This window comes from Guyanagaster necrorhizus (assembly GCF_019112545.1).
Source record: "Guyanagaster necrorhizus MCA 3950 unplaced genomic scaffold BT62scaffold_10, whole genome shotgun sequence".
In the NCBI taxonomy this organism is placed as follows: Eukaryota; Fungi; Basidiomycota; class Agaricomycetes; order Agaricales; family Physalacriaceae; genus Guyanagaster; species Guyanagaster necrorhizus.
Genome location: NW_025064889.1, coordinates 146,462 through 170,976, shown reverse-complemented (window position 1 = coordinate 170,976; position 24,515 = coordinate 146,462). Strand labels below are relative to the sequence as shown.

The following is a 24,515-nucleotide window of genomic DNA, read 5'->3' as shown; positions in this document are numbered from 1 at the left end:
AGAACAGGCCATGGATACATAGGCGAGTACTACTCACAATTCGTGCCAAGTAAGAACGTTGACTGCCCTTGTGGAGAATTGTTTCAGACACGGGAACACATCCTGCGGGAATGCCCCCTCTACGAAGAACAACGGGGGATCCTCCGGAATGTGTCAAGGACTATTTACCTACCAGACATCCTTGGCACCAAGGAAGGAATCACAGCACTGAGCGAGTTCATGGAGAACACGGGAGCATTCACCCGGACGGGACAACCACAAAACGAGAAGCTCGCTCCAGAGCCAGAAGAGGAAGAAGGAGGAGAATGGTGGGAAGAAGAAGAGGGCGACACGGAAGATGAGCATGGATAACTGCCGCACACCCACCACACCATAGACCATGTCCAGCACAGCCAGCACCCAAGATACGCTCGCAAAACACCCCAGGCTTCAGCCAACCGCAGGATCAAACGAACCAATTAGCCCACCACGAGGGCACAAAATACCATACATGTCCGTTACTCTACTCCACACTACACGCCAAAACACCCGGGGAACTCAGAAGGAAGAACGGAGGGACTGGAACAAGAGGGAAAGAGGATCCTGAGGCCCTGTACCTCCACCGCGTCTTAGTAGTTAGCTTACTTGTTGCGGTTAATCAAATGCTGAGGACAAAAAAAAAAATAGGAAACATCACCAGTCCCGAGTTCAGGGCCGTTCAGTTGACATTCCACGAATTCTCCATCGTCCTCAGCTCTCCTCATTTGACTCACCTCAAACTTGCTGAGCTCATCATTGCAGAATATGCCTATCCAGTGGCCAATGGTGAGGACGGTGTGGACTTTTCTTCCCCCGACTGCAACCTTCCTCAGTCACAGTCGGCTTTGAACCGCCCTATACAGGACCTCCGGTTGGACATAAACACGACATCCGATGTGGTCGTTATGGACCTGATTGCAACCTCACGATATCCTATCAACTTTCAGCAGTGAATATGCCGAGGATGAACATGTATATCGTTTCCAGTGGTTCCTAGACTGCGATGCTGTGAAATCCGCGCAAAGGATACACCTCGGTGACAATGACAAGTATTTTTTTCACTGACTCAGGTAAGTTGTTTGTCCTTTTCACAGGGGTTCCATGACCCATATCCCTTTCCTACAGATAGCAGCGAATTCGACCCACTGAAATTTGACACGTTCAAGGCTGTCGAATTGCGTTTCGGTATCAATCCCGGCGACTGGCAATTTCCCTCAGAGTTCCAGTGGTGGGCCAACTCGTTGAGTGCTGTTCGTGTTGGCGCTCCACTTAAGGAGTTGTATTTAATAATCACCTTCCAATCGCACCTCAACGTTAATGACCTCCCTGAAGTGGCAATGCCCGGTTGGCGCAATTTTGACGCCGCTCTCTGCGGCAGGAACCTGGCTCTGAATTATCTGGCTATCAGTATCGCGGCCGTGCAGACCTTAAGTGCACAGGAGAAGTCAATCGTGGAACGTTGGTTCTTCGCTTGTGTTCCGGGTATATATGAGAAATACTTTGCAGAAGGAACGGGGGAAACCGTTCATCTAGATGTTTCTTCTGTGCTAGGTGGAGTGTATGGTACGAATGATGCCGTGTATCGTAGCGACATTCATATGTACTAAGATATCAGGTTGTATTCAGCAATGAAATGATTTTTGAGGACCTAGAGGTCGTCATCGAGTAGAAGCCTGAAGAAAACGCGAAAGCAAAGTCACCATTACATGCAAACACAGTTTGTTCTTGATTGTGAGTTTTACTGAGATGATGCGTAAATGAGCATCGGATTGACAACCAGACCGGCTGTACTCTCGCGGCACACATTGCCACGATGGTGAGAATCTTATTACCATTAGACCACACATCCTCTCGTCAACTACACACTTTTTGCGAGAAGATACGCTCCTGCAATACAATGCTACCCTTCCGACAGTTCTCAAGGCAGCACAGCCTTCGTTCGAAAATGAGCCAGCTCTTTTTCGAACCGATGCTTGTAATGCCTCTGAAACACTCATTACTGTTTTGACCATGCTTTCTGTTGGATTAACAAGTGCCGCACATCGTTGATCTTTGTTGTTGAATGTTAAGCAAGAAAGAGTGATCTCGTAGGATCTCTCATTACTTCATAACATTGATTCTATTATCTATTCATTGGTGCCCAGAAATGTAGATAAATAGGTGGCCCAAAATTTGATTGTCTTCGCGAATTTGGTGCTAAATTCGAGTGAACGGCAAGAATTATCGATTATCTCGCGATGGCGAAGAATTCTATTTAGAAATGATAAAAATCTTTTATTATTATTAATATTAATGGTAGGCCCCTTTACCTAGTACTGCCATGACTGTTACCATTACCATCCCGCTCTCCATTGAAGCGGAAACATCTACAGAACAGACTGCTGTAAATGAGTAATGGTCGTCGCCGGTTTTTGCTTCTACCTTAGCTTTTGCTTCTGATCCTTTCCTTCGAATCGAAGTGCATTCCTTGGTCTATGTCAGTCCTCATTCCAAAGTTTACCGCGCAAATGTAGCTGGCGCGAATGTATTTCTCAAAACTTTCACCAACCAACAGTCTTTCGAAGACTTCACCCGCGAGGCCGATGGCTATCAAGGTCCTCTTGCTCCTCTGATACCCAATTTCATGGATAGTACAAGAACGAACACCAGGGCTAGACTATTTAGTCTAGGAAGACTGGGGAAAACCAGCGGCATACGTCGACTTTTCTGAGCTTTCGTGGGAGTAACGGTGCGCTTGACTCGCGGAAAACTTCTTATTTGCTCTAACAGCTTCATAGGAAGAAAATCCTTCACGTCTTCGTAGAGTTTCATTTCCTGACGGGCCGTCATCCCACTGACTTTGCTGAACAGAATGTTGTCTGTCTCGACGGAAAATATAGGCTCATCGACTTCCATGACCTTATCAAGCATAACTGTCGATCTGGATCCGTAGCTCAAGTGGGATGGCCCACAGACATTGTATCTTTCGGTCACTGCTCTTGACATGGGCCTGCTCCCTAATGATAGCACGCCCGCTCACATTTATCCTGCCCTGGCTGATGGTACATGTGTTAGTCAAATTCTCGCCAGTCACTATTGGCAATGAATCATATATCACCCTATTCTATCCTCCCCAGTCCACCATAGATGCCATTGTACCTGATTGGTTTGATTCCAGCCGATGGTGGACCACCGACATAGTTGTCCATTGGCTAGAAGACGTGCAGAAAGATGGTCTCGTCGACTATCGGACCAAGGAAGGTGGGAAACAGCTCAAAATGAGTGCGCCCATGCCTAAACCGAAACCTGATTATATATATCGAATAACAAAGTTTGTGCATTGATTGTGAGTTTTGTTGAGACACCGAGCGGGGAAGATGCTTACGACAAGACAGATCCACTGATGGCGAGTTTTCTTTTCTACTAGTACTACCGGACGCTAAAGACCGGTCAGCGGCCCTTTCGCTGCAAAAGTATTCATTTTCATTAGCGTAAACAACAACGTCAGGCGATGATGTCAACTATGTTTTCCACGGGAACCCATCTTACGCAGACCATATCCTTTACGCGGAATTGGAGATGGGAAAATTTCTCTCTGAAGTGTCTATCATTCTCAAGTGACATGCTATCGACACACACCAGTGGGATTGCAGACCATCTAAATGCCTCCCGTCAGTCTAAGCTTGTAGAACCGGCACAAATCAAACATCCCCCAATCTTCTGCCAAACGTGTGGCGCTAATTCTTAATAGCGTCGCCACGTCGGAGTGTAAACACATCTAAGTTGCAAGGTAGCACCATGGCTGGTCGGTAAGCATCTCCTGCTTGCGCTTTGGAACGCTGATCGTCCCGGAAGCTGTCTTGATGTCGAAGCAGGTACCCGATACACGCCGCCACCGTGGAACTCCAAAGCCAGACACCACCCACAAGACCGTCGTATTCTCCTGCTCACATAAGTGCTTATCCAGGTTACTCCACCTCTGTCGAAACCAATTACCGTTCATCGTGACTGGCTGCTGGCTCTGGATTAAGGCGGTGCACGAACTGTCCACGAGTATGCAGACGTAAAAGGGGCCAGAAGAAGACGAAGTAGGCTCGGCGTCGCGGAGAAGAAGCTTTCGGACTTTGCACAAGCGCGAAGGGAATGTCTAGCTTCGCTGCGCCTCTGATAAGTAGGCGCCGCCGACCCCCTTCGCTCCAACTACGATATATGGGGCTCATTCAACATACCAAGCTCCTCATTCCCGGACAAAAATAGCTCAGTGGCGCCACGGTAGCTAGAACCCACACGATAGACCGTAACATTTATCGCCCAACCTATTGAATGGATTCTACGCATTGACGGGAACAGAATATCTTACAATAAGGACAGACGGCCGGCATACGAGCGCTGCTATAACCGGCGCCTCAACTCTCTCGTACGATGGGCGCATAACGTATTATCCCCCCTCAAAAAATCCACTTCCGGACGTTCAATTGAATAACGCCCCTTAGACCTCAGATCCCGAAGCAAGCGGGAAGGCGGACACAAAAAAAAATTGAGGAGAACGAAGTTATCGCCCAATTGCAGCGCCCAACGTCGTCGGATGCTGGTGTCGATCCTACAATCGATCTCATCAATGCGCAAATTGACTGTAATCAAATTGTTGTGGGCACAAAGGGGTATATTTTTTTCGATGGATGACTGAGATCGCTGCGTCCTGATGACGCTATGGATCTGATGAACATAGCACGTGTGACAATGTCGCCGTCGGATGTCGATGAAGACTGGGAATGTGCGAAAGTTACCGACCCCAGTATTCAACGAAAACCTATTTCAAAGCCGTAAAACTCTGAGCCTGCTCTAAGCTCCAGCATTCCTCTCGGTTCATGTTCAACCTTGAAGACTTGAGAATTAACGTTCTGGGCCCCAAATTGGGCGAGACTCCTTGACAAAACGCGTGTCCATCGAATTTTTCACTAATTCCAATTTCTTTTGGAAAAAAAACTCTCCACTTCGAATTCCCATGCCGTTGTATTCTCGACTGCTGGCCTGTCAAGAGACCTTAGAGTCTTTCTAGGGAAGGCTAGGAGGCCTTAGCAACGGCGGGAGTTGATATAATACAAAGAGTGGGGAAACGTGGAATTACCCAGGGACGTCGAAGATATTGCAATGTTGGCGGGTGCCGAAGGATATCACCACATCGATACATAATATATGTATTGTATGACTCACGATCTGACGCCCACGTCTGTGCATACATTGTATAACAGACATTGGGCGTCGCGAACTGCGTGTACCTCATATTTATTTAAATTTTGAATCGCATCTTTGATAAACGAATTTACCACTGGCCCTAAATCGTGCAGCTGCCTCAAGGCCTCAGGCCTCATGGGCTAGGCAAAAAAAAAACAATCTATTTTTCCTTGTTCCGCGCAAAATAAATCCATGCGAACAAGTCCCGATTAAAGTTCCATTCCACGCTTGGCCCTTGAGACCTGTGTGGTCAAAGCGAACAGTTGCAGCCTCGGATTCATGCATGTTCGTTACACGTAGGATATCAGCTGCAAACACAGAAGCTCCCAAGCCACTCGTCTCATTGTTCTTCGGAAGTTCTAAGGAAAGCTGAAACATGATCTGCATGAGGGAAATAGTTTCGACTTGCAAGTCTTCGGTGAAGCCTCCAGAAGGCAGGACATCTAGCAGTAGCGAACTCAACACTGCCTTCGAGTCCTTCTGCCAAATGCGCTAGTCCTATTATGCCAATGACACACGCGTAAAACATTCTTCAAACAACAAATCGATGCATTCTTTCTGGTCAACGGACACCCCCGACCTTCGTCATCCTGCCGGCCCGGAAGATACATAACCATTGCTCCTTCTCAAACTCAGTTGAAGGAGCTGCGCATCTTCGTTCTGGTCGTGGTTCTCCCGGTGTCGTTTGAGAGCCGCGAATGCCCAGGTTCCGAACATCAATACCGAGCAACTTGAATCGCGGTCGACTTCAACGGGCTAGATATTAGACGGTTGATGACCACCCGGGCTGGCAAAGGGACCGCAGCTTGTCAGGTATGGGCGCGCATCCCAGCGTCGAGCAAGGTACTGTAACTTCGTTAATTTCGAGATCGGCATCAAGTTCAGGCATGCAAGTCGGACAAAGCGTTGGCCCAGATTTTCCATCAGCAACGGCCCGTGCAATCAAGCATTTGCAGGCAAGAATAATACGGATCCGTGGACTTCGTCCTTCCTCTACACCCGAGTTCCCGGGAATCGGTAACAAAGAGGTGATATATTTTTCCCGGCCAGTAGCGAGCTCGAGAAGGACTCGGCCAAGTAAAGAAGGGCTGAACAACCAAGGACGTCGTTTCCAGAGAGTGTGAACCACCGTGAAACAAGATATCGATATCCTAGTAATAGCACCGAAAATGATCCATATCGTGTATCAGAACCTAACCGGAAGGACCACCCGGTATACCAAAGAAGTAGAATTCAATTGCGCTTAATTTCCAAGCTATTCAATAGCTTGGGCATCATTCAAGGATCAGATGATGGCGGTTGGTTTCACGTCCCGAGTGGCTATGCCTTATTGTGGCGTCCCGTTGCTCGAACTCAAGTAGCTCAGATAGACAAAGTCCGACCAAGAGTTTGGACAATCATCAAGGTTCGAGCTGGCATGATATATCCATTGCAGCGTGATAATAATCTAATGCGATCGTGTATTGTACAGAGTTTGATGCTTTCCAATCGTCCACCCAAAGGCGTGTCCCAAACCGTAGGAAGATCGCGACAAAAATAAAAAAAATGTGATAAATAATATGGCCGAATGATACGCCCCATCATTTAGTGATGAACCCATCTTGTGCCACCCTGCGCAAGAGGACACTTGTGATTGCCCAAGGTTTTGGCCATCGAAAAGAAGCGCCCGCAAGCTTCGCATGAGAACTCGCACACCTTGTTGTGTTTGGCAACCTCATGCCTAAGGCGATCATGCTGCCTCGAGAAGCGTTCACCGCATCCTAGCGTACATAAAAACGAAACGCGGGGCTTGGGTTTATGCGCCTGCATATGTACTTTGAGCGTATACTGGCTGGTGAAGCGTCGGAGACATCCAGGGATGAGGCACGGGTGCCGGCGGCGTGGGGAAGACTGATCGTCTTGGGAGGGAGCTGACTTCTTCGCCGTTGTCGGTGGACGAGCGACCTCGCGAGAGGGATACGACTCCGGAGAGACGGCAGAAATCGGGGACATACTTCGCTCGAGCTCCTGTGAGCGTGATTGTAGCGAATGTCCAAACTGGATATCGAACACGTTCGTGCAGTCGTCCGTTATTGAGGGAGAGGAAAAAAGAACTGTCACGAGTGTAAATGTGCGAAATGATCGTGAAAAAAAAACGAAAACATTTACGATCTGGGGTCGATTCAGCCGTCGTCGGACCAAAGGGTGTCCATGATTCCGATGAGGTGAGTGCCCCTGAAAATGACATGTTGTATTCTTGAGGCCAAGGTGAAACGGTTGAGACGTCAGCTGCAGATTCTTGTAAGGCCCGCAAATTGGAAATCAGAGGCGGGTACTTACTATATTCGTCGACCTCGTATTGTACTTGGGCCGTGTTATGGGAGGGTGTGAAAGGTATGTGCAAAGGGACTGATAGAAGAAGCAATAAGATGGAGATGGGGAAGCGAAGAACGATGGCAACACGTACTGGCTGTATTGGGTTTTACAGAAGGGCTAGGCTGGTACACTGAGCTAGATGCCCCGTATTCGTCGACGTATCCTGCAAAGACAGTTCAGCGGCAGCCGAGGCTGATGCAAGAGAAAACATTACCATTGGGAACATAGTAGCTCTCGTGGGAGGGGAATGACTCTGAAACGGGTACGTATTTATTAGATGCGATGGCCGCGGGGTATGCGTTATAATATTCTGAACTATCCAGTCAGCAGGCAGAAGACAACGACGCGCACGGGACATACCATTGCCAAAGTTGTTGTAGCTCGACATGGTGGAAATTTGAAAGGTAGCCCAGGTATCTTGAGGATTTATAGAAGTGGCAAGCTGAGACAATTCAGGACTAGCGGGAGCAATGATAGGGACTGTCACGATCGATTGGATATAATGGGCGGAATGACGATGGGGATCGGATGAAGGGAGGGAGGAGGGGGGTGGATGGGAAAAGAAAGTTCCAACGATACATGCCTTTATAGGCACTAGAATGCAGAGATTCATCGCCTTGTCAACTCTAAATTCAACCAGGTCGGGAGAAAGTCAGGGCAACAGTGCCTTTCGATCTGCAGGCTCCCATTGGCTGGCAGGTTCCGTCAGGGTCGATCAGGTAGGGCACTTTACGCGGCGCTACATGTACCGGTTCGACGTCGCGTTCGCACTGATCTTGGTACCTTGAGATCGACGAAGGAGGTATAATGTCGGTTCAAAATGTTAGGAGCATCCATCTGGGCCTGGACCAATCTAGGGATCCATGTTCGTACGCCACATGATGGTTCTGACGGGGGTTATGTTCTTCTTCCTGCTAGCACGCTGCAGCGCCCGTGTCGGGAGCTCCAAGTCAATCTGTAATGTTTGAGATATCTCGCAGTTTCAGACGCATGGTATTTCATAACACATACCAAGCGCCTTAGGGATCTGCCCATATTTCGGCCCTTCTCTGTCGCGGACGTCGTTCCTCTCAAGTCTGGAATTTTTCGATTGAGCCTCGAATATTGAATACGTACGAACGCTCTGCTCTGCTTCACTCAAATAGTTTTCCCAGGTACTTGAGTAGTACTGGTCACGTTTCAGGCGCTCCAGACTTAAGATTAATGACAGACCGCATCTTTGTGGTTTACTCCCGCTCGGTACCGACATTAATTATAGCACATACACTGTGCCAACATATATCCTAAACATCTTAGTATCCTGTCGGGCTATGCACAAGGTGCAATAAGGGGCTTCTGGATCTCTTACCTTTACACTCCGCCATCGCAATACAGTTCATTCCGGCCATCATGCTTCGCATTGGATGTTATTATCACCGACAACGAAGAGCAAGAAGGGCTCTTCGTATAAGTATATGGTCTTACAACCATAAGGGTGGCGGTCTTAAGGTGAGTCCAATGACCTCGCATATTCGGCTCCACGGCGCGTCCTAAAATACGTGTCCGAGGGAGTACACGCCATCTTGGGTAAGTCAGATATATGGATCATACGAGAGACATGACGATAGCTCACGTATATTTGTATGTTGTTCCTTCGTCATCATCGAATAAATGGCTTTACTGACCGCACAGCCGACATACGCCTATTTCATTAAGGCCGCTCCGATGAATGATTATGATAGGCAGCTTTGAGGTATCCAATGGATAAGGATTACATGTACAGCCTCCGAAATGAATATTGTTAACCAAAGGCGACTGGCTTGGAAGCTTTAGACACTTGATGGCGGAGAATGGTACTTACGAGAACCCGAAGCTTGTCGTAACGGTAATAATAATCGCTGGTAAAATTATGGGAACGAAGTATAAAATTCATCAGAGGTAATAGCAACTCGGCATCAGTTGGAAGAATCTGTTGCTTCAGATCTAGCGGCCAAGACTTCCGTTCACACCGTGACCGTGGAAGCCAGGACAGGAAGGATCTAACACGCAGGAGAGGCTGAGACAAAGGACCAGTACGGGACCAGAGAATCAAAAATAAAAAATAGAAATACCAAAGAAAGAGCCGATTGTCGAACTGAGAGTTGCGAGATTGGAAGAGCAAAGTGGCTGTGACGTCCGGTTCCGGTTGCTGCCGGCCCGCCAGTCACTGCTTTCTACCTCAACGCGTCCGTGAAAGACGCGGGTACAACACAGAATCAAGCAAATGGGACTCTCTGCGAAGGAAATCCGTGTTACGGAATAATAGAACGCTACAGATGTTTCATACGCACTTCAACGATGGTGCTAATTACCATGCAACGCCACTGTAGCCAGAATTCTCACTACAGTTGTCCTAACCCCGGATGGTTTACTCATCGATGACCACCATGGACCCATGTTTACACTGACAATCTCCTGAGGGTCCGTCTATCAATATCTTGTCTCTCCTGGTCATACTAGCAGACCCTTCTTGATCTTTCTCCGTGGCTCTTCGAGTACTCTGACTGGAAGGATCAACTCGCTTACTCAGAAAAGGAATAAGGGTGCCGTTACAATACGGGATATCCTGCAATATGGAGAAACACAGAGCCCGTGTCCCCGGTCTACTATAGGTGCATTCTGATGGCCAAGGATATCCTTAGAGCTGCCTGGATACCGATCGCGCTATCGCTATTGCGCATGACCGGTAAGTCAAACTTGGCTCCCAGCCACGGCTTGGGTTTACCTGGGACTTATTTAGCTGCTGGGGCTCAGCCGTCGCAAGCCGAATAGCGAACTTGCTACGAAAGGCGCATCTTCACGTTCGGCTGTTTATCCTCCTCTTGGCCCTCAAGACATAGAAAGACGTCTGTCTACCACGCTGCTTACTGTTTCAGGTGACTGTTCTAACCGTTCCATCTTAGCCTAGGAAAACTCTGGGTACGGAGCTATTCGGATCCTGGGCTTGCCTATCTGAGGACGATTCCTTGACAAAAACGGGAACACCCCCGACTCTGTGTATAGTATCATCGTTTGCTAGGACGCGGTGCACTGCAAAGGGCATCTGGCTCCGCTGGACAGTTTCAAATCCTGGTCAGAGAACTATCGAACAACCACGGCTGGTTCCTTCTTGATTGGAAAGGTGTATCGGATATGTATTGCCACAGAGGTGATTACTCATCGCTGTGGCAAGATCAACCATCGAGCACAGATGGAGACCCTACGTAAAGGTGGCTTGCTTGTATGGTTTTTTGCTGCGAGGTCATGACCTCGAGCATCAAGGCGGATGATGCGCGAGGTAACTCCAATTACAGGAGATCAAATGGCCTGTGGCTCATATATCTAAAAGGGATCCCTACCAATGCTGTTGAACAGGCCATGCCTGTGCGCTTCGGTGGCGCATCGAAGGTATACGTGTGCCTGGACATAATAATAAAGCGGCTCGGCGCTGTGCAAGGACCCGACATTCAATCGACGATGGCGTACCTCTTCAATCGAACGATGAGGTCAAAGATCTGTTGCTTGGATTCATACTGTCTAGGCGGAAAATCGGTCGACCATTCGTTCAAGATGTCATACGCTGTGTAAACATGACTAACATTAGTTGGCCTGGGGTCATCAAATGGCCTGGATCTCTCCAGCCTGTGAGAGACCTAGCGCCCTGGAAGCATGTCGGTCGCTTCTTCTATTGACTTTTGTTCAACAGTGGTGCTAATGAACTTACTCGGCATCTCGGTCCGGAGTTCAAAGGTGCCGAGCTGCCATCCTCTTTCTTCCCCAACGTACCACGCGTACAACGCTTCCTCAAGCCCGCTGGAAGCTCCCCCAAATTACTTGTTGAGGTTCGAGCGCAAAATTATCGCGGTGATCATGTCTTGAATTACCAACTCCCTGTATTGGTTTCATGCGACTCTCCATACTCGAATATAGCGTATGGATGGCTGGGTTTGAGCGGTTGTCCGACTTGCGCATCCGCGTTGTTCATCCCTCTCTCTTCAAATGTGCTGCATGTGCTTTGGCGTAAACTATGCATCGGTAACCATCTTGATCGATAGATTCCCCTGTCAGGAAAGCCGCAATATCCCTTCGACGAAAGCTGCGTGTCCATACCCTGTCTACGCTCCTCCTATCTTTGCTGTATACTTTGTACTGCATCAAAGCGATTAGCTCTTCATACCTGCTCCCTAGTCCCGCTGGGTTAAGGTAGCGTAGGTTGGTAAAAATAGGTCATCGGGTAGCAGTTCTCACCAGTGCAGGATAAATATTATGGCCCCATAGCTGTCTGCCGTTGATTGGTCGAGGTAAGAGCCTTATTCTTATCTGTACCCCTATACATCTGAATTACCCACTCCTACAGTTTAAGAAGAGGAATAACGATCCACCTCTGGCGTCTCCCCTCTTCGTCGTAGCGCTATCACCGCGATGGAAGCGAACTCTAGGGCCGCTTCTAGCAGCGTCGAGAAGTCCTCTCTAAGTGGTGAGAAAGTTGAAGCATCAAGAAACACTGGCATCGCATATGACTTCAGTTCTGGCATTGGATAGATTGCTGATGGACTAACTCGGCTAAATTATTCAACACACTAACTTGAATTGTACATTCACTTTGATGGATGGTCAGGAGTATACAATGCATGCATGGACAATGAATCCTCGAAGCATCACCCTGCATAGTCGACCTTATGAAATGAAAGGTCTGATCGGTCGATTCTGTTTTTAAATCAAACCAAGCGTGGATAGGATTGTTAGATTTACACAGCGAATTCGTTTCCATGTCGGAAAAAATACAGTTGCGTATACGTGCACCACACAGCCGCAGTTCAAGGTTTTGTTCCACGAGTTTCATGTTCTTGTCCCGTTACCCGCAGGGTACCGTGGACAGAAAGATATCATCTAAAGACATATCCGCTGATTAGGACAGTTAAGAATACGCATCGTTATCTGACCTCGGTGAATTTATCACGGGCCTCTCGAGGTACGTCGTCAATGTTCGGGATCACAGGAAGGGCCGGCTCGTAGATGTGCCCCAACTTGATGGGGATGTGGAAAGAAGTGTCCTCGAAAATCGATAATCGCCGACCACCTCCATATAACCGTTATTGTAGATGCTCTATTGTAGGTGGTGCTTCGCCAATTGGTTGAGGGTCAAGCGACTGAGATCACGAAGGACTCATAATCTATGTGAGCCTTATGATTAGCTGGACATTAACGTACGAAACGTTGGCAGCTGACCAATAGTAAGGCGAGGTTCTACTCCACCCAAATGTGGCTTTCTCAAGGAATGGACTTCGTCCAGTCAAGAATACCCAGGACACTTCTTTCCGCGAGGGCCGGGTTACGAAAGGTATACATCTCTCGAGATGCCCGGACATCCAGAAAATGCCATGGAATATGAGCTCGGTAATAACGGACAGTGACCAAGCCCAGCTGCGGTACCATAGCCCGAATCATTCAATAGCGGGAGAAACGATGCAATCTTAGAGTCTCGAATTATGGTTCCTTGTCGGATTGTTCCAAGTTTATAGCTTCGAATGATCATCTCTCGCCCGCAGAGCCTTAGGACGACGTGGGAGAGACAAGACAGGAGAGGGAAGTTGGTAAAATGCAAGGGAGAATTATGTAGCGCTGCTGTCAGAAAAATTCGGCAGTTGGAAAGCAGCAATGAACGCGGAATGAACGGGGCATAGCATAGCTGAGGACGCGCTTATGAAGCGCCCCCAAGTTGACAAGAATACAAACGAGGTCTGGTGACCGGAATATGTGTTCAACCATAAGCGCCTGCGAAAGATGTCGAATTTAGAGAAGTAGAAGCACTAGGTATGATTGGAGATGATACCGGGGATTATACAAGATGCTAGAGAAATACAGTTGGGTTCGTTATCAAGGGTGAAGCAAACCTTGGAAGCGAAGCTTGATGTTGTCCAAGAGGCAATACAGTCCGCATAACCCTAGGCACTTTGAGATTGACAGATCAAATGTTTTCAGTAGAGAAATTATACTGGCTGATGGGTGAATCTGGAAGAATCTGTCTTAGCGCAGATGCAGTATAGAACGGGAGGAGAACATGTGCTTTCGCCATGGTCGAACAACAACCTGAGAGATAGTTTGGTCAAATTAGAATCAGGACACATTGAACGAGGAGTCCAGACTGTTAGCTTAGATATCAAGGATGCCACGTAGTTCGCATGGTGTTTCTTTACGCTGCCATTGGCCCAGATGTAGGAGCCAGTCGCGGATGGCTAAGAGATGCCGAGATAAAGAAAGGAAGAAAGAAGAAATTGATGAATTTCAAAATCAGACAACCGCGTTCTAATCACGTGGATGAGCTGAGAAATATTAATAATATATTGTAACTTAGGTTCATGATCAAGATGGAGCACGATCTTACACGATGCACTGAGAAATACGCTCACATTCAAAATTCTCTGCAAGTAGGTCTTATATTTCGATCATGATGAGTGGCGTGGGAAATAAGTAGGTCAAGTAACAGGACTAACTGTTTCTTGGCTAAATACCACTCCGTTGTTGCGAAATATTTCGGAGTTTGGGCAATCCATTACTATTGCTGGACTCAGAAGAAGAAGACATGAATGTATACCAAGCTCAACTTGCTATGACGCTGCCAAATTTGCTGGATGCAGAGGTCGTTAGCGAACCGGACTGGCCTACTATCCCGGGGCACCAGGACACCGGTATCCTAGTATAACTATAGGGAGAGATTTCAATCTGTGATATCGTTCAAGAACTGCAGAGCAAAGCGCTCGAAGTCCGTATTTCGGACCGTCTTCCGATCCCCTCATATGGCGACCTCAATATTATCAATGAGACCACGGAATTGTCTTCCGAAGAATTCCACTGCACAAAAGGAATGGTGCCCATGCGCAATTGGTGTCGCGATGCGTACAGTGTTTTGGCATCGTTTCTTGACCATGTTGCTTCAGTCCTCAGACTAACAAATTCGTATCATCCAAGGGACAAATTGGAACGCGAGGACTCCGTTTCAGCAGAGCCTTCACGTTGTACCCCTCGGTTATTCTGGGCTGCGTTGTGGCGCGTGCCGGAGTTTTCTGCACTCTAACTTTATGGTCTTAGATTCAAAAGACACAGACGCTGTCAAAACTGTCCGAGGTCTATCTTGCCTTACTCATACACGCGCTGGCATAGACCCATTGCGCTCCAAATACTTCAAGTCTACGAGATCGTGGGGAGAATATTTCCCATGTACAAAGTCATGAAAGGTGAATATTGAATACGCCCTGCGTTTGCATGCTTCCTGAATCTTGATCTGCAAGTAAAACCGAGAGTCGCACGCAAATTGGAGTCGGGAGACCATGACTGGTGTACCACTGACCAAATGGACGTTGACTGGATATCTCTCACATATAAAGATCTCGGTATCAACCTTTTCTCTCACTGATCATAAAAGATTCGTGGTTGATAACGGATTAAAGGGTTCCTGAGGCGCGCCAAAGCATATTTCAAGGCGTTTCATGTTGCTTTGACATACCAGAAGTTCTCGCAGCGTATGAGGTTAAAGATTGTCATGGTAATCCAATCACCACACGGGGTCTGCTATCTGACCACGCCACATTGTCGACTGTTTTTGGCAGAATCTGTCGAGAGGGTTCTTCACCGGGAAATAATTAAGACCGAATGAAAGAATCTTCGCGAAGCGGCTACTGTACGGATTTTACTAAAAGCTATATTACACGCCATGTTAGGTGAGCGGACTTTTTTAATTTGTCATGCTTTTTCTGAGTCGATTTTGGCAGGACTCTAACATCTACCTAAATGAATGGATTTACAGAGGTGTGAACATGTGCAGTGTTCTTCTTTTGGCGAACCCAGAAGTGCGGCGTACTGATAAGTATGCTGCCCTCGTATTTTGATCCTCAGGATGTTTTCCGTAGTTTACTGTGTTTGACACCTGAATCAAGGCCGCTGTTAGGAAAATGCACAAGGATACTCGTCGACGATAACCAAGGCATCAAAGATGGACCCCTCTTTGATACTACGAGGGAAGTCTCGGAGCCTGGAACGGTACGTGCTGAGAACACAGGAGATGTGTCGTCTGATGACATATTTCAGCCTGGGCCTTTACGATTCATGTTGATTCGTCTTCTACAAGTACTTTCTACCCCTACGATCAATACCGCTCTCGATGATCTTGAGTCGTTCATATGGGTCCTTTGCTGGGCCGTCTCTGAAATTTGCCGCAAAAATCGGAAGTTGAACAGGAAATGCTCCACGAACGACATACAAGTGCATGCCGAAGATAAGAGAGCGTATACCGCCCACCTGCATGACATTGTGTTGCCTCTCGGGCCATCATTTTCTTCCATAACGCCACTAGTCGAAAAGTGGTGTGCCTTGGCGACGATATATCGCAAGAAGGTGACGTGCCTGTTAGCTGGAAGTGGTACCTCTTCAGACACTCGGTGACCGTTGAATGTGCTCTGCAAAGAGGCATTTAGGGAGTACTTGGATGAAGGTTTCAGGGCAGTGGATGAATTAGAGGATAAAGCGATCAGCTGGTGAACCTTGGTTATTCATTTGTAGCGTCGTGATTCAATTACAAACGATTACAATGAGGGTTCGCGATCTAAGGAGAATCAACAATGGCTCGTTGATTGTCTGGTCCGGAAACCCATTGACATCTAGTGACAGAACATAGTCGGATCTGCGTGCTTGCCGGTGGAACGAATCCTCTGACTACGCCTGATGATGCCTCCCTTACTCTGCAGACCAAAAGTTTCGATGAGAATCCTGTCCATTATAAATCATACAACTGGTTATAATTGTACAAATGGTTTGATTTCGACACCACTTTTACACTATCTTGGCTTCCACGTACTGAATCCACATCGACATATCCCGGCTTGTCTCGTCTTTGGCTTGCATGTGTATCCAACGACCCATGTTGTAGATGTGGATAGTCGCATCCTCACAGCTCTCTTTGGTGGATGCTTCGTTCAGGCTGTATAATGCAATGAAATCCTTCAGAGCACCACCAAAGAATACGGGCTTGGTCAGCTTCAGAGCCGTAGGGGGATTCGCTTCGAAGCTAATGAGCATTGATAAGGTTGGAACGGTACGATGCGCATTACCTTGGAAGTCATCTGCTTCGATGGTAGTATATACGACCTTGTAGTAACAAATGGGGGCTGCGAATCCGCCCTTGCGTAGTTCCTCTCTCTGAACTTGTCTATCCTAGATCAAGTCGTAAGCGTGTTCAAGTTTTAATGCAATTATTAGCTCACCTCTTCAGTCAAGAATGAACCAACTTCAGTCATCTGCTTATTCTCTATCCATGCTTTCATCGCCCCAGGCGGTCCCATATGGCGTTTCCAAAGCTCAGGATCATCGCAGTACAGAAGGCTATACAATGATTCGGTGCTATCGTCCAGCTTATCACGAGGACCCTCCTCAGAAAAGAAAGCCCAGTAACCAAATAACTCAGTACCGAGGGTTGACTTGAACCAGACGTCTGCATCAGTAGCCAACACATGCTGGAAGGTAAATCACGGTGCACCTTTTGCATCGTGGCTTCGTACGACATTGAAATTGGTGGATAGTATCCGACAGAAAGAAATCCGAACGCCAGAAATCGGTCGGGATAGTAATTTGCCGTGCAGCTAGTTATGACCGATCCCCTGCAATGCTTCACTGTGAATTGATTGATGAGCAGTGGATGACGTATAGCAGTAACAGTCATGCCCAATAACGATTACATGGTCGACGTTCTCAACATCCAGGATGTCCACCATATCTCTCGCCATTAAACGGTGTTTGTAATGGATCGGATTGATAGGTTTGGATGTTCCTCCATATCCGAGCATGTCGGGAACGACAAGGGGGTAATCTTTTTTTCTGAAGGCTACCTGGTGCTGTACGAGGTGCTCGGAAAACCACGGGTAAAGAGCAAGGTCGGCTTGGAGATATTTCCGGTGGAGAAGAGGTAGTGGTAGACGAAACCACGAGAGGTGGTGAAGTATTTGCAGAGGGATTGATCCATCGTGTCGACACTGTTGCAACCAGGGATCTTGGAGTATATGTACGAGTCGTACTACGAGAAGCTGTTGAGGTCATTGGGCTAAAGGCAATGGTGGAAGTCATCTTCGTTTACGTCAAGGTAATGCCCATAAGCGCCGTTGCGAAGGTTAATCTCCAACAAGTTATTGCAAGTACTTCTTGAAGGTTCGTAATTATCGGCTGCATGAAACTTCTACTAATACTAACTTGAAATGCGTGAGATTATTACGAGGCGACAATAGATCGTCGTTTGGGTTCTCATATGGATTTACTTACGTGCTCGTTTATTTCATAGCACGGATGTAAACCCTTTCTGCCATTCACTTGGTTTGAGTCAAGCCCGGTGACGACGATTCTAACAAAATGGGCGGACTCACAATGCATGCGTTGGAGCCCGTGTCTATGAAATGGCCCACACGTTCCTTGAACAGATTAGAAAGTAAAACTTGATGTCAGGGTTCGAATTAAGTCTACGAAAATATGAGGACAGAAAATAAAAGCACAAGAATGGAACTCACCATATGGCATCATCAAGAGGTACATCGAGAGGATCGTCGGGGATAACGCCGGGAGGAATAGCCAGGTCTCCAGTACTACGCCAGAGGGCCTCCTCCAGTTCCAATTCCTTATCATAGAGGCCATTTCCAAGAACACCAACGGCGTTCCAAAACGTGTGCATCACTTCCGATCCCATACTCAGCCTCTCCGTCATCGTACACTCCCAATACTCAGGAAACCACCCTGCCGCTTCCCAATCGATGATAGCTGCCAACCGACCTTCCTCACTGAAGATGATATTTGTTTTGTGGAGATCGCAGTGAGAAAAACAAAGTTTATGGGGCTTATCATATACAGGAGAGGCGAGCTGGAGCAACCGAGGCATGCGACTTTCACATGACACTTCTGCAAGGAGCATGTCATGGAAAGCACGGATGCTTTTGAAAGGCTGAAACACGCGGCGATCTGAACAACGCATGTATACGAATGGCGAACCATTAGGACCAGACACCTCACCCGAAGAGGGAGGAGGAAGGGAACGAAGTTCTGTGAGAGCCTGTCTCAAGTCGCTGATAAGCGGAGCATCCGAGAGATCGAGGGTATAATCAAAGGTGCGAAGAATTTCAGAAATTTCCTTGAGGCTCTGTGTGCCTCGCATGTGGGAAGGACCTTGAAGGAGAGCGAGATAATGGTAAAACTCGGGTGGATATTTGGTCCTAGCCCACAGCCAGTCACAAAGGGTGATTCCCTTGACTTTCGTCATGAGGATCAATCCGTCTGTGAATTCAGTTCCTGTTGGGATGTCAGGAAGAACGTCAAGAACGCGGGGGACGGGAATGGACGTGTTTTTGCGGATAAAGTTGATGGTGTTTGCTTCGATTTCTGGGGGTCGATTGTAGGTATGTTTGAGGATTAGGCCAAAGGGAAGGTGTTTGACGTTCCATTCTGAGATGCCATACCACTTTGCGAGACGAATGTATACTGAAGATCGGATGGATTTAGGGAAACATAGCCATAGCCGCCAAGGAAGGGAAGCGAGCATGGATAACAGTGAGGAGCACAGAGCCATGCTTGATCGCAATAGATTTTAACGTTCAGATATTCCGCAAACACTTGTCCGCTCTCGTGGTGATTTGGTGCAAGTCGTGGCTGCTGGTTGGTAGGGAATCCGGACCGAAATCCCGATCAGGTGACTCGGAAATAACCCAAGTCGTTCCAGTCTATCATTAATCTTATGGGTATCTCCTAAGTTCCGCTAAGCACTTCCAGACAAGCGCTTATTCTTCTTCCCATTTCTGTGATGTACATGTTTCATTTCTCCTCCGTTCACACTGAGACTGATGATGAAAGAACTTACCTGCCACCCGACTTGTTAGCTTCATCAAAGTAAACAATTGGATATTATCTTTATCTTTCCCTTTCGTAGGTGCACCATTTCCTATCATGCCACGGACTCGCCACAGAACACAAGGAATCAACTAAGCTGGCCAAAAGGAAACTCGGTGTGGGTAGTATAGAATACTGGCCGGGGACCTGGAGCATAAACCGTGCCAATCGTAATCGTCTGCTCCACAAGGAGCGACCCTTGGTTTGCAGGCACGAATGCAGCAGCGCTGAATGGCAGGACAACAACGCTATACTGAAAAAAACGACGTCAACATGTACACTCAGGAACCTTTACCGACTGACCTGGACTTTGAAGTTCCCGAAGTCGCAAGTCGGCTTCAAGCCCTCCCAGAGCTTGATCTCTCCTTCCAACCGTCGACACGATCCCTGGTCACCAGAAGTCCACCATATGCAGGACCCGAAGTCTTGGATGACGTCTCTCCACCGGTGTTTGTCCTTGCGAATACCCCGATCGCGAAGTTCGGTCGAGGAAGAAGGCAAGTCAAGTGTGACAGACCGACGAAGTCGCATTGGGATACTAGATGGCGTCGCGAGCAAACCAAGGGCTTGTCGATCAGAGCACCTGATGGCTGCGATACAGGGAATGGACGTCCCTCTAGTGTAGGATAGCTTGCGCGGTCGTGAAACTTAGATGTAGGCAGCTAAACATTTTGCACGTACAGGTTTGGCAAGATAGAACTGGAGGCATGGTGATCGATTGAATGAAATGGGGAGAGAGTAGAAATTCACGCACGAGGCATTGAAGCTCCACCTCTCGATCTTTGAATATCGTTCCGTTCAGCAGAGCAGGTGGGAGTTGCTGCCTGCCTTCTGGATCCACCTCGGGACCTGGCAGCGGGCTATTCCCTCGATATGCAAGCTGACGAAGGATTGATGGAGGGCCTGGACGCATCATCGGGACATACCCGAAGGTTGTTTGTATCCTGAAAATCGCTATGAGGCAATAGGAATGATATAACACACAAACTCCATGCTTGGCGTTTCCGCGAAACCGTCCCGGGCGTTTGATCGATGCAATTAAAGCATACTGGACAGTTGTCGGCACGTTCATTTCATGGAAAGGTTGAGGAAGAGGGAAGGGACCTAGGTTTTCGGCAGTGAGGTATGGTGAAAACCCAGGCGCAAAGGTGACCTCTTTGGGAATGGGAATAGAAAAATGCCATTCGTGTGTACCAACGAGTTTCCCGCTTAACAAAGGAGACGTTGGATGCATGTTAGGATCTCCCATGTCCTTGGACCATAAAACCTTAATAATATCCAGGAAATTCCAAGATGAAGTAGACAGAGGAACGGTCGATATCTGGCCTTGCACCTTGTGTGATACTCATCAGACAGACTTTGAATATTCAAAATAACGATACTGACTTTTATTCTAATCAAGTCGATGGCCTCTTCTTTCTCTAGGCAGAAAGTTAGCGATCCTGTAATGTCATCTCCCTCCAAGATTGTTGGTATCTGTTCCGAGTTTCGTGCGCGACTGCTCGTCAACATGAGGATCACCCAAGACTTCCCTTTTCCCGTGGACAATTCATACTGGTGTCTTGTAACCTGATTGGGCCTGTTTCTCTGACTGGGTGATAGAGCAACCGTAGTGCTGTAAGTGGAAAGGTCGGCATCACCTTCGCTCTCTAGTAAGATCGGGCAGTAGGCCTCCTACCATACAGGCCGGAGAATTACACATAAAGGGCGGACACAGATTTCAATAAAGTTATATTTCAGCTGGTCCAGAAAGGCGAGCACAAGGAGAGAGTTCTGTGAGGTCATCGACACTAACTAAAATCAGTGACGGTGTGTATTATTTGCCCTTTAAGCGCAATTAACTTTGTATCGAGGCAATCCGTCGCTATCTTCATGATGCAGAAAGCGACAAGAAATCAGCATGCAAGTGGTGTCGTCTTTCTCTGACCATCTATAGAGAATTCAGCAAGATATATGTAAAATTTAAAAGCCCGGGGGTATAAGTTACAAACACGGTGTCTACATGAAACACAAAAAAGTGAAGCCGTAGCGCCACGAGAACCAACCTGAATATCTCTCCCGCGACACAACTAGGAAACAGCCGTCCATATTCCCTGCTGGCTTGGAACGTCGTGTGTTCGAAATTCCAAGTCGGCGGGGCTAGTCCGGGAGAGAGAACGTCGAGCCTTGTTATCTTCACGTACATCGCTGGGATCTGCTTCATCCTTGGGACCATCTCGAGCAGGCATGTGCTGACTGACCGGGGCTGGGACAGTGTAAACCTCCACCTCTTGACCGAGGACGCTGCCAGCCAATTTTGGGGCATCCGAGATATTATCCACAATCCCTCGGACGTAACCATAGGGGAAACGAGGGTAATCATTGTGCGATGTCAGAGGTATTGTTTTGTTTCTGTAGAGGACATGTACGGCTGATTTGAAGATTGGGAACCATATATCTGTGAGAAATTTGAGCGCTTAACATTGGGAAAGTCCGGGTTTGTTTCCAAGCGCAAGTACTGTTTACATAGAAAACCTCTGGCTTTCGATAAAGCTCTCGCTGCATCGATATACTGACTCGGAAGATTTGCGATGTGTCGAGCATGCATGTCGGCCATCACCGGTCAATAGAAACAAGGTACATCCTGCAGAGAAATGCGGGAATAGAGCCTTTGTAACTCGAAATCTGATGTGCGAGGTGGACAACCGTCCCGAAGGCTGGGACAAAGAGAACAATGCATACTCTCCAATCCACCAGGACTCTAGGTCGTGGAGGAAGTTGTGGGGGACGTAATGCGAATCTGGTCTTCAAGAGCGGAGGAACCATCTTCAATTCCTTCGGTCTCAGGCTCCCCAAAGATGGGATACTCATCCGCTTCGTCTGTATCGCAGCTAACGATGGGTAGAGGAAATAAATAACTCTGTGCTTGGATTTCAACTGGCATGAAAACAGCAGTACCCTATCATCAATGTCAGACAATCGGTCAAAGTGGTCCGTAAGAAATCAACTCGCCGTTTTCCTTTCTCCAACGCCCGGATCGGACAGAAAAATCTTTGCGTATTCCATATCCGTTACTTTGGCAGTGTTCAAACCCTCCATCTAAATTAGAACTGAGGTCTCGGTGCACATACCCACCCTTATACATCCACTCGAGTCCTGGCCAGGTCCTTGAGTATAAATGCGACATCAAATGCAACCAGAGACAGGGTCGTACCACTTGCGGCACTCACCAGTGCTCGTAGGACGATGCCAGGGTGCGTTAGTGAATCCAACAGTGTGCCTACTTCCTTGTACGCGATCCAGCAGTGTTTCTTATCACCATTTAGACTCCCTAGGCCCACTCCTGCCTTTGCAGGTCTCCCGTTAGGTGCGCCCTCCGGTGTCGAGCAAGGAAGTTTGGAAATGACCGGGAAGTGGCTTCTTCATGAAGGAGCTTGTTTTATCAACTTCCCCATCCCAGGATACCAGCTCACAGTCTTCGATCTCGATAAAGTGCTCTTTGAGGTCCTCATTGTCTGTTCGCGAGTTCTGGATATTTTCAAAAGGGGGCCGCTGTATTTCGCCCTCAGTCATGCCGTCATAGGGAATCAGACGTCCTTCAGAGCATAATACTTATCCTCTGGGTCGCCAACGCGATAAACCTTTGGACGCACGGTTGCCTCGGCCGATCAGCCTGACAGCACGGAAGGACCTTCGTGGACAGCAAAATTTGCGAAGGCCGATACGACGGCATATTGGTTCGACAGGGACAGAAGTACAATGAGTTTTCCCAAAAAAAAATAACGGCCACGTAGTTGCAAATGATTTATGTAAACGGCAGATTATTTGTCAAGGAAGAACAAGGAAATAAGTATTGAGAGCCTCGCAGGCTAATTCAGAGGCATTGTTCGTTGATGGCAAGAGGGCCGATGGTTTTGCTACATAGATGACTCGACGCCGAAGTCATTTCGGAGCCGTTTGCTCTGACTCTATTGGTGTTCAAATAGCAGTTAATTTGTACATAGTATCAGCGACTTGCCGCGAGATAAGCCGAGTAGTCGGCAACTAAGTTGATACCATTTTAACAAATTGCCATGATTTATTATATGAAGGAAAAGGGATGGTAATAATGCTTCAGAGCATCATAAAACTGTCACTGCACACCTTATAGTACTATATAAAGTGAGTTGGTATGGTGGTTAATGTCAGGACCCTCTGCCTGATTTTAGCCGCGCCGCCCCCTTGTAACAAATTGAAATACGATTGACGCCACATGACCGCGTGTTTCCGAAAGTTTACCTTGTCACTACCACCATTGTTCTACGCAACCGACCTTAAAATCACGCAAAAATGGCTGCCGCTGTATTCTTCCTTGACCCCCTACTCGCTTTCTACCCAACTCGGTTTTATCATCGTGATATTATGGCTTTGGGCGCGAAAACCGATTCGAATTCTTCGCCTCGGAATGATGGCTCTGGTTTCCCCTCCACCCAAGAGAGGAAGACTCCACCGCCAAAAGAGTCTGTAGCTGAACAGATACGCTCCTCTGTGCAGAGCACTCCGCTCAGCAATCACGCCCCAACTGTGAATCCCACAGCGAATCCGGATCATCTTGTGGCAGATTTCGACCGGTACATCTTAGATGACCTCAGAGACCGCGTTTTCATGTCCGCCGACCATTATTTCTCCAATATTCTACATCTTCCTGCCGACTGGCGGACGAATGACGAGATAACATCCAAAATCGAGGCCGTCAAAAATGACGCTGTATTCAAGAATCATGTAAAAGCCTACGTTGCATTATGCAATGAGAGCAGTCCTGGGGAGAAGAACTTCTACCACCCCCACAGCCTGATGTGTAACAGTGCATTCGACGTTCTCGGTGCCACTGAAGACTCTGGAATCGGCATCTATCGACAAGACGCGAAGCCGGTTGACGGCGGTTTAGAAAAGAACATCCCCGATACGTTGGGTGTTCTTCGCGCGATGTTCAACAGTTCCGGAAACGTGGTTGACAACATGAAGGACAAAGGCCCAGAGTATAACTTTTCGTGGGCACA

At 47.8% G+C, this 24,515-nt stretch overlaps 12 protein-coding genes across 12 annotated transcripts in view; 5 read left to right on the top strand and 7 right to left on the bottom strand.

Moving 5' to 3' along the window:
• Nucleotides 1–24: 24 nt before the first annotated feature.
• BT62DRAFT_1004717 (uncharacterized protein) lies at nucleotides 25–351 on the top strand (the record flags this gene model as incomplete). Its single annotated transcript, XM_043177072.1, has 1 exon — nucleotides 25–351. A coding segment is annotated over one exon (327 nt), but the record flags the coding sequence as incomplete, so codon positions are not given.
• A 145-nt stretch (nucleotides 352–496) lies between these two features.
• Nucleotides 497–1,164, top strand: BT62DRAFT_63328 (uncharacterized protein). Its single transcript, XM_043181698.1, has 2 exons — nucleotides 497–1,088; nucleotides 1,144–1,164. Exon 1 carries the CDS (start codon nucleotides 642–644, stop codon nucleotides 969–971), a length of 330 nt encoding a protein of 109 aa, XP_043040638.1. The 5' UTR covers nucleotides 497–641; the 3' UTR covers nucleotides 972–1,088; nucleotides 1,144–1,164.
• A 2,546-nt stretch (nucleotides 1,165–3,710) lies between these two features.
• BT62DRAFT_930973 (uncharacterized protein) lies at nucleotides 3,711–4,051 on the bottom strand. The gene is made up of 2 exons (XM_043186041.1): nucleotides 3,994–4,051; nucleotides 3,711–3,940 (listed from the first exon to the last, which is right to left on the bottom strand). The coding sequence occupies exons 1-2, from the start codon at nucleotides 3,998–4,000 to the stop codon at nucleotides 3,735–3,737; spliced, it is 213 nt and encodes a 70-aa protein (XP_043040637.1). The 5' UTR covers nucleotides 4,001–4,051; the 3' UTR covers nucleotides 3,711–3,734.
• Nucleotides 4,052–6,593: 2,542 nt separating this feature from the next.
• On the bottom strand, nucleotides 6,594–8,384 carry BT62DRAFT_63226 (uncharacterized protein). The gene is made up of 7 exons (XM_043181692.1): nucleotides 7,948–8,384; nucleotides 7,802–7,897; nucleotides 7,679–7,750; nucleotides 7,552–7,620; nucleotides 7,381–7,500; nucleotides 7,040–7,325; nucleotides 6,594–6,899 (listed from the first exon to the last, which is right to left on the bottom strand). The coding sequence occupies exons 1-7, from the start codon at nucleotides 8,198–8,200 to the stop codon at nucleotides 6,680–6,682; spliced, it is 1,116 nt and encodes a 371-aa protein (XP_043040636.1). The 5' UTR covers nucleotides 8,201–8,384; the 3' UTR covers nucleotides 6,594–6,679.
• Nucleotides 8,385–10,615: 2,231 nt separating this feature from the next.
• BT62DRAFT_1075233 (uncharacterized protein) lies at nucleotides 10,616–12,856 on the top strand. Its single transcript, XM_043179098.1, has 7 exons — nucleotides 10,616–10,882; nucleotides 10,934–11,168; nucleotides 11,291–11,594; nucleotides 11,653–11,721; nucleotides 11,773–11,792; nucleotides 12,313–12,455; nucleotides 12,508–12,856. Exons 1-7 carry the CDS (start codon nucleotides 10,828–10,830, stop codon nucleotides 12,651–12,653), a joined length of 972 nt encoding a protein of 323 aa, XP_043040635.1. The 5' UTR covers nucleotides 10,616–10,827; the 3' UTR covers nucleotides 12,654–12,856.
• A 1,338-nt stretch (nucleotides 12,857–14,194) lies between these two features.
• BT62DRAFT_1004711 (uncharacterized protein) lies at nucleotides 14,195–15,224 on the top strand (the record flags this gene model as incomplete). The annotated part of the gene is made up of 7 exons (XM_043177071.1): nucleotides 14,195–14,273; nucleotides 14,325–14,635; nucleotides 14,674–14,702; nucleotides 14,746–14,819; nucleotides 14,874–14,975; nucleotides 15,033–15,127; nucleotides 15,192–15,224. 7 exons carry the CDS (start codon nucleotides 14,195–14,197, stop codon nucleotides 15,222–15,224), a joined length of 723 nt encoding a protein of 240 aa, XP_043040634.1.
• A 249-nt stretch (nucleotides 15,225–15,473) lies between these two features.
• Nucleotides 15,474–17,596, bottom strand: BT62DRAFT_980250 (alpha/beta-hydrolase; the record flags this gene model as incomplete). Its single annotated transcript, XM_043189495.1, has 6 exons — nucleotides 15,474–15,522; nucleotides 16,436–16,791; nucleotides 16,842–17,090; nucleotides 17,114–17,247; nucleotides 17,291–17,458; nucleotides 17,491–17,596. 6 exons carry the CDS (start codon nucleotides 17,594–17,596, stop codon nucleotides 15,474–15,476), a joined length of 1,062 nt encoding a protein of 353 aa, XP_043040633.1.
• Nucleotides 17,597–17,662: 66 nt separating this feature from the next.
• Nucleotides 17,663–19,343, bottom strand: BT62DRAFT_62819 (uncharacterized protein). The gene is made up of 3 exons (XM_043181673.1): nucleotides 18,132–19,343; nucleotides 17,991–18,083; nucleotides 17,663–17,936 (listed from the first exon to the last, which is right to left on the bottom strand). Coding segments are annotated over exons 1-2 (1,050 nt in total). The 5' UTR covers nucleotides 19,181–19,343; the 3' UTR covers nucleotides 17,663–17,936; nucleotides 17,991–18,082.
• A 242-nt stretch (nucleotides 19,344–19,585) lies between these two features.
• Nucleotides 19,586–21,009, bottom strand: BT62DRAFT_1004707 (uncharacterized protein; the record flags this gene model as incomplete). The annotated part of the gene is made up of 5 exons (XM_043177070.1): nucleotides 19,586–19,750; nucleotides 19,801–20,127; nucleotides 20,179–20,196; nucleotides 20,252–20,830; nucleotides 20,884–21,009. The coding sequence occupies 5 exons, from the start codon at nucleotides 21,007–21,009 to the stop codon at nucleotides 19,586–19,588; spliced, it is 1,215 nt and encodes a 404-aa protein (XP_043040631.1).
• A 557-nt stretch (nucleotides 21,010–21,566) lies between these two features.
• Nucleotides 21,567–22,093, bottom strand: BT62DRAFT_1004706 (uncharacterized protein; the record flags this gene model as incomplete). The annotated part of the gene is made up of 2 exons (XM_043177069.1): nucleotides 21,567–21,952; nucleotides 22,012–22,093. 2 exons carry the CDS (start codon nucleotides 22,091–22,093, stop codon nucleotides 21,567–21,569), a joined length of 468 nt encoding a protein of 155 aa, XP_043040630.1.
• A 144-nt stretch (nucleotides 22,094–22,237) lies between these two features.
• BT62DRAFT_1004705 (uncharacterized protein) lies at nucleotides 22,238–23,209 on the bottom strand (the record flags this gene model as incomplete). Its single annotated transcript, XM_043177068.1, has 4 exons — nucleotides 22,238–22,435; nucleotides 22,507–22,575; nucleotides 22,626–22,896; nucleotides 23,130–23,209. 4 exons carry the CDS (start codon nucleotides 23,207–23,209, stop codon nucleotides 22,238–22,240), a joined length of 618 nt encoding a protein of 205 aa, XP_043040629.1.
• Nucleotides 23,210–23,745: 536 nt separating this feature from the next.
• The window catches only part of BT62DRAFT_993462 (uncharacterized protein), a 2,781-nt gene continuing 2,011 nt past the window's right edge, over nucleotides 23,746–24,515 (top strand). Inside the window, exon 1 of the mRNA XM_043190408.1 lies at nucleotides 23,746–24,506. Coding sequence (XP_043040628.1) covers nucleotides 23,806–24,506 — 701 coding nt within the window. The 5' untranslated portion in view covers nucleotides 23,746–23,805. The remainder of the gene's footprint in view (nucleotides 24,507–24,515) is intronic.

What these genes read in the sequence shown, in the direction of transcription:
- BT62DRAFT_62819 (XM_043181673.1), bottom strand. Translation starts at nt 19,180, where the DNA reads ATGGCTCTGTGCTCCTCACTGTTATCCATGCTCGCTTCCCTTCCTTGG.
- BT62DRAFT_63328 (XM_043181698.1), top strand. Translation starts at nt 642, where the DNA reads ATGCTGAGGACAAAAAAAAAAATAGGAAACATCACCAGTCCCGAGTTC.
- BT62DRAFT_63226 (XM_043181692.1), bottom strand. Translation starts at nt 8,200, where the DNA reads ATGAATCTCTGCATTCTAGTGCCTATAAAGGCATGTATCGTTGGAACT. An exon ending in CTACAACAACTTTGGCAATG is followed by an intron (nt 7,898 to 7,947) that starts GTATGTCCCGTG and finishes TGGATAGTTCAG; the next exon opens with AATATTATAACGCATACCCC. An exon ending in TATACGCTCAAAGTACATAT is followed by an intron (nt 6,900 to 7,039) that starts GCAGGCGCATAA and finishes GCGAAGCTTGCG; the next exon opens with GGCGCTTCTTTTCGATGGCC.
- BT62DRAFT_1075233 (XM_043179098.1), top strand. Translation starts at nt 10,828, where the DNA reads ATGGTTTTTTGCTGCGAGGTCATGACCTCGAGCATCAAGGCGGATGAT. An exon ending in TCTCTTCAAATGTGCTGCAT is followed by an intron (nt 11,595 to 11,652) that starts GTGCTTTGGCGT and finishes TTCCCCTGTCAG; the next exon opens with GAAAGCCGCAATATCCCTTC. An exon ending in ACGCTCCTCCTATCTTTGCT is followed by an intron (nt 11,722 to 11,772) that starts GTATACTTTGTA and finishes CCTGCTCCCTAG; the next exon opens with TCCCGCTGGGTTAAGGTAGC.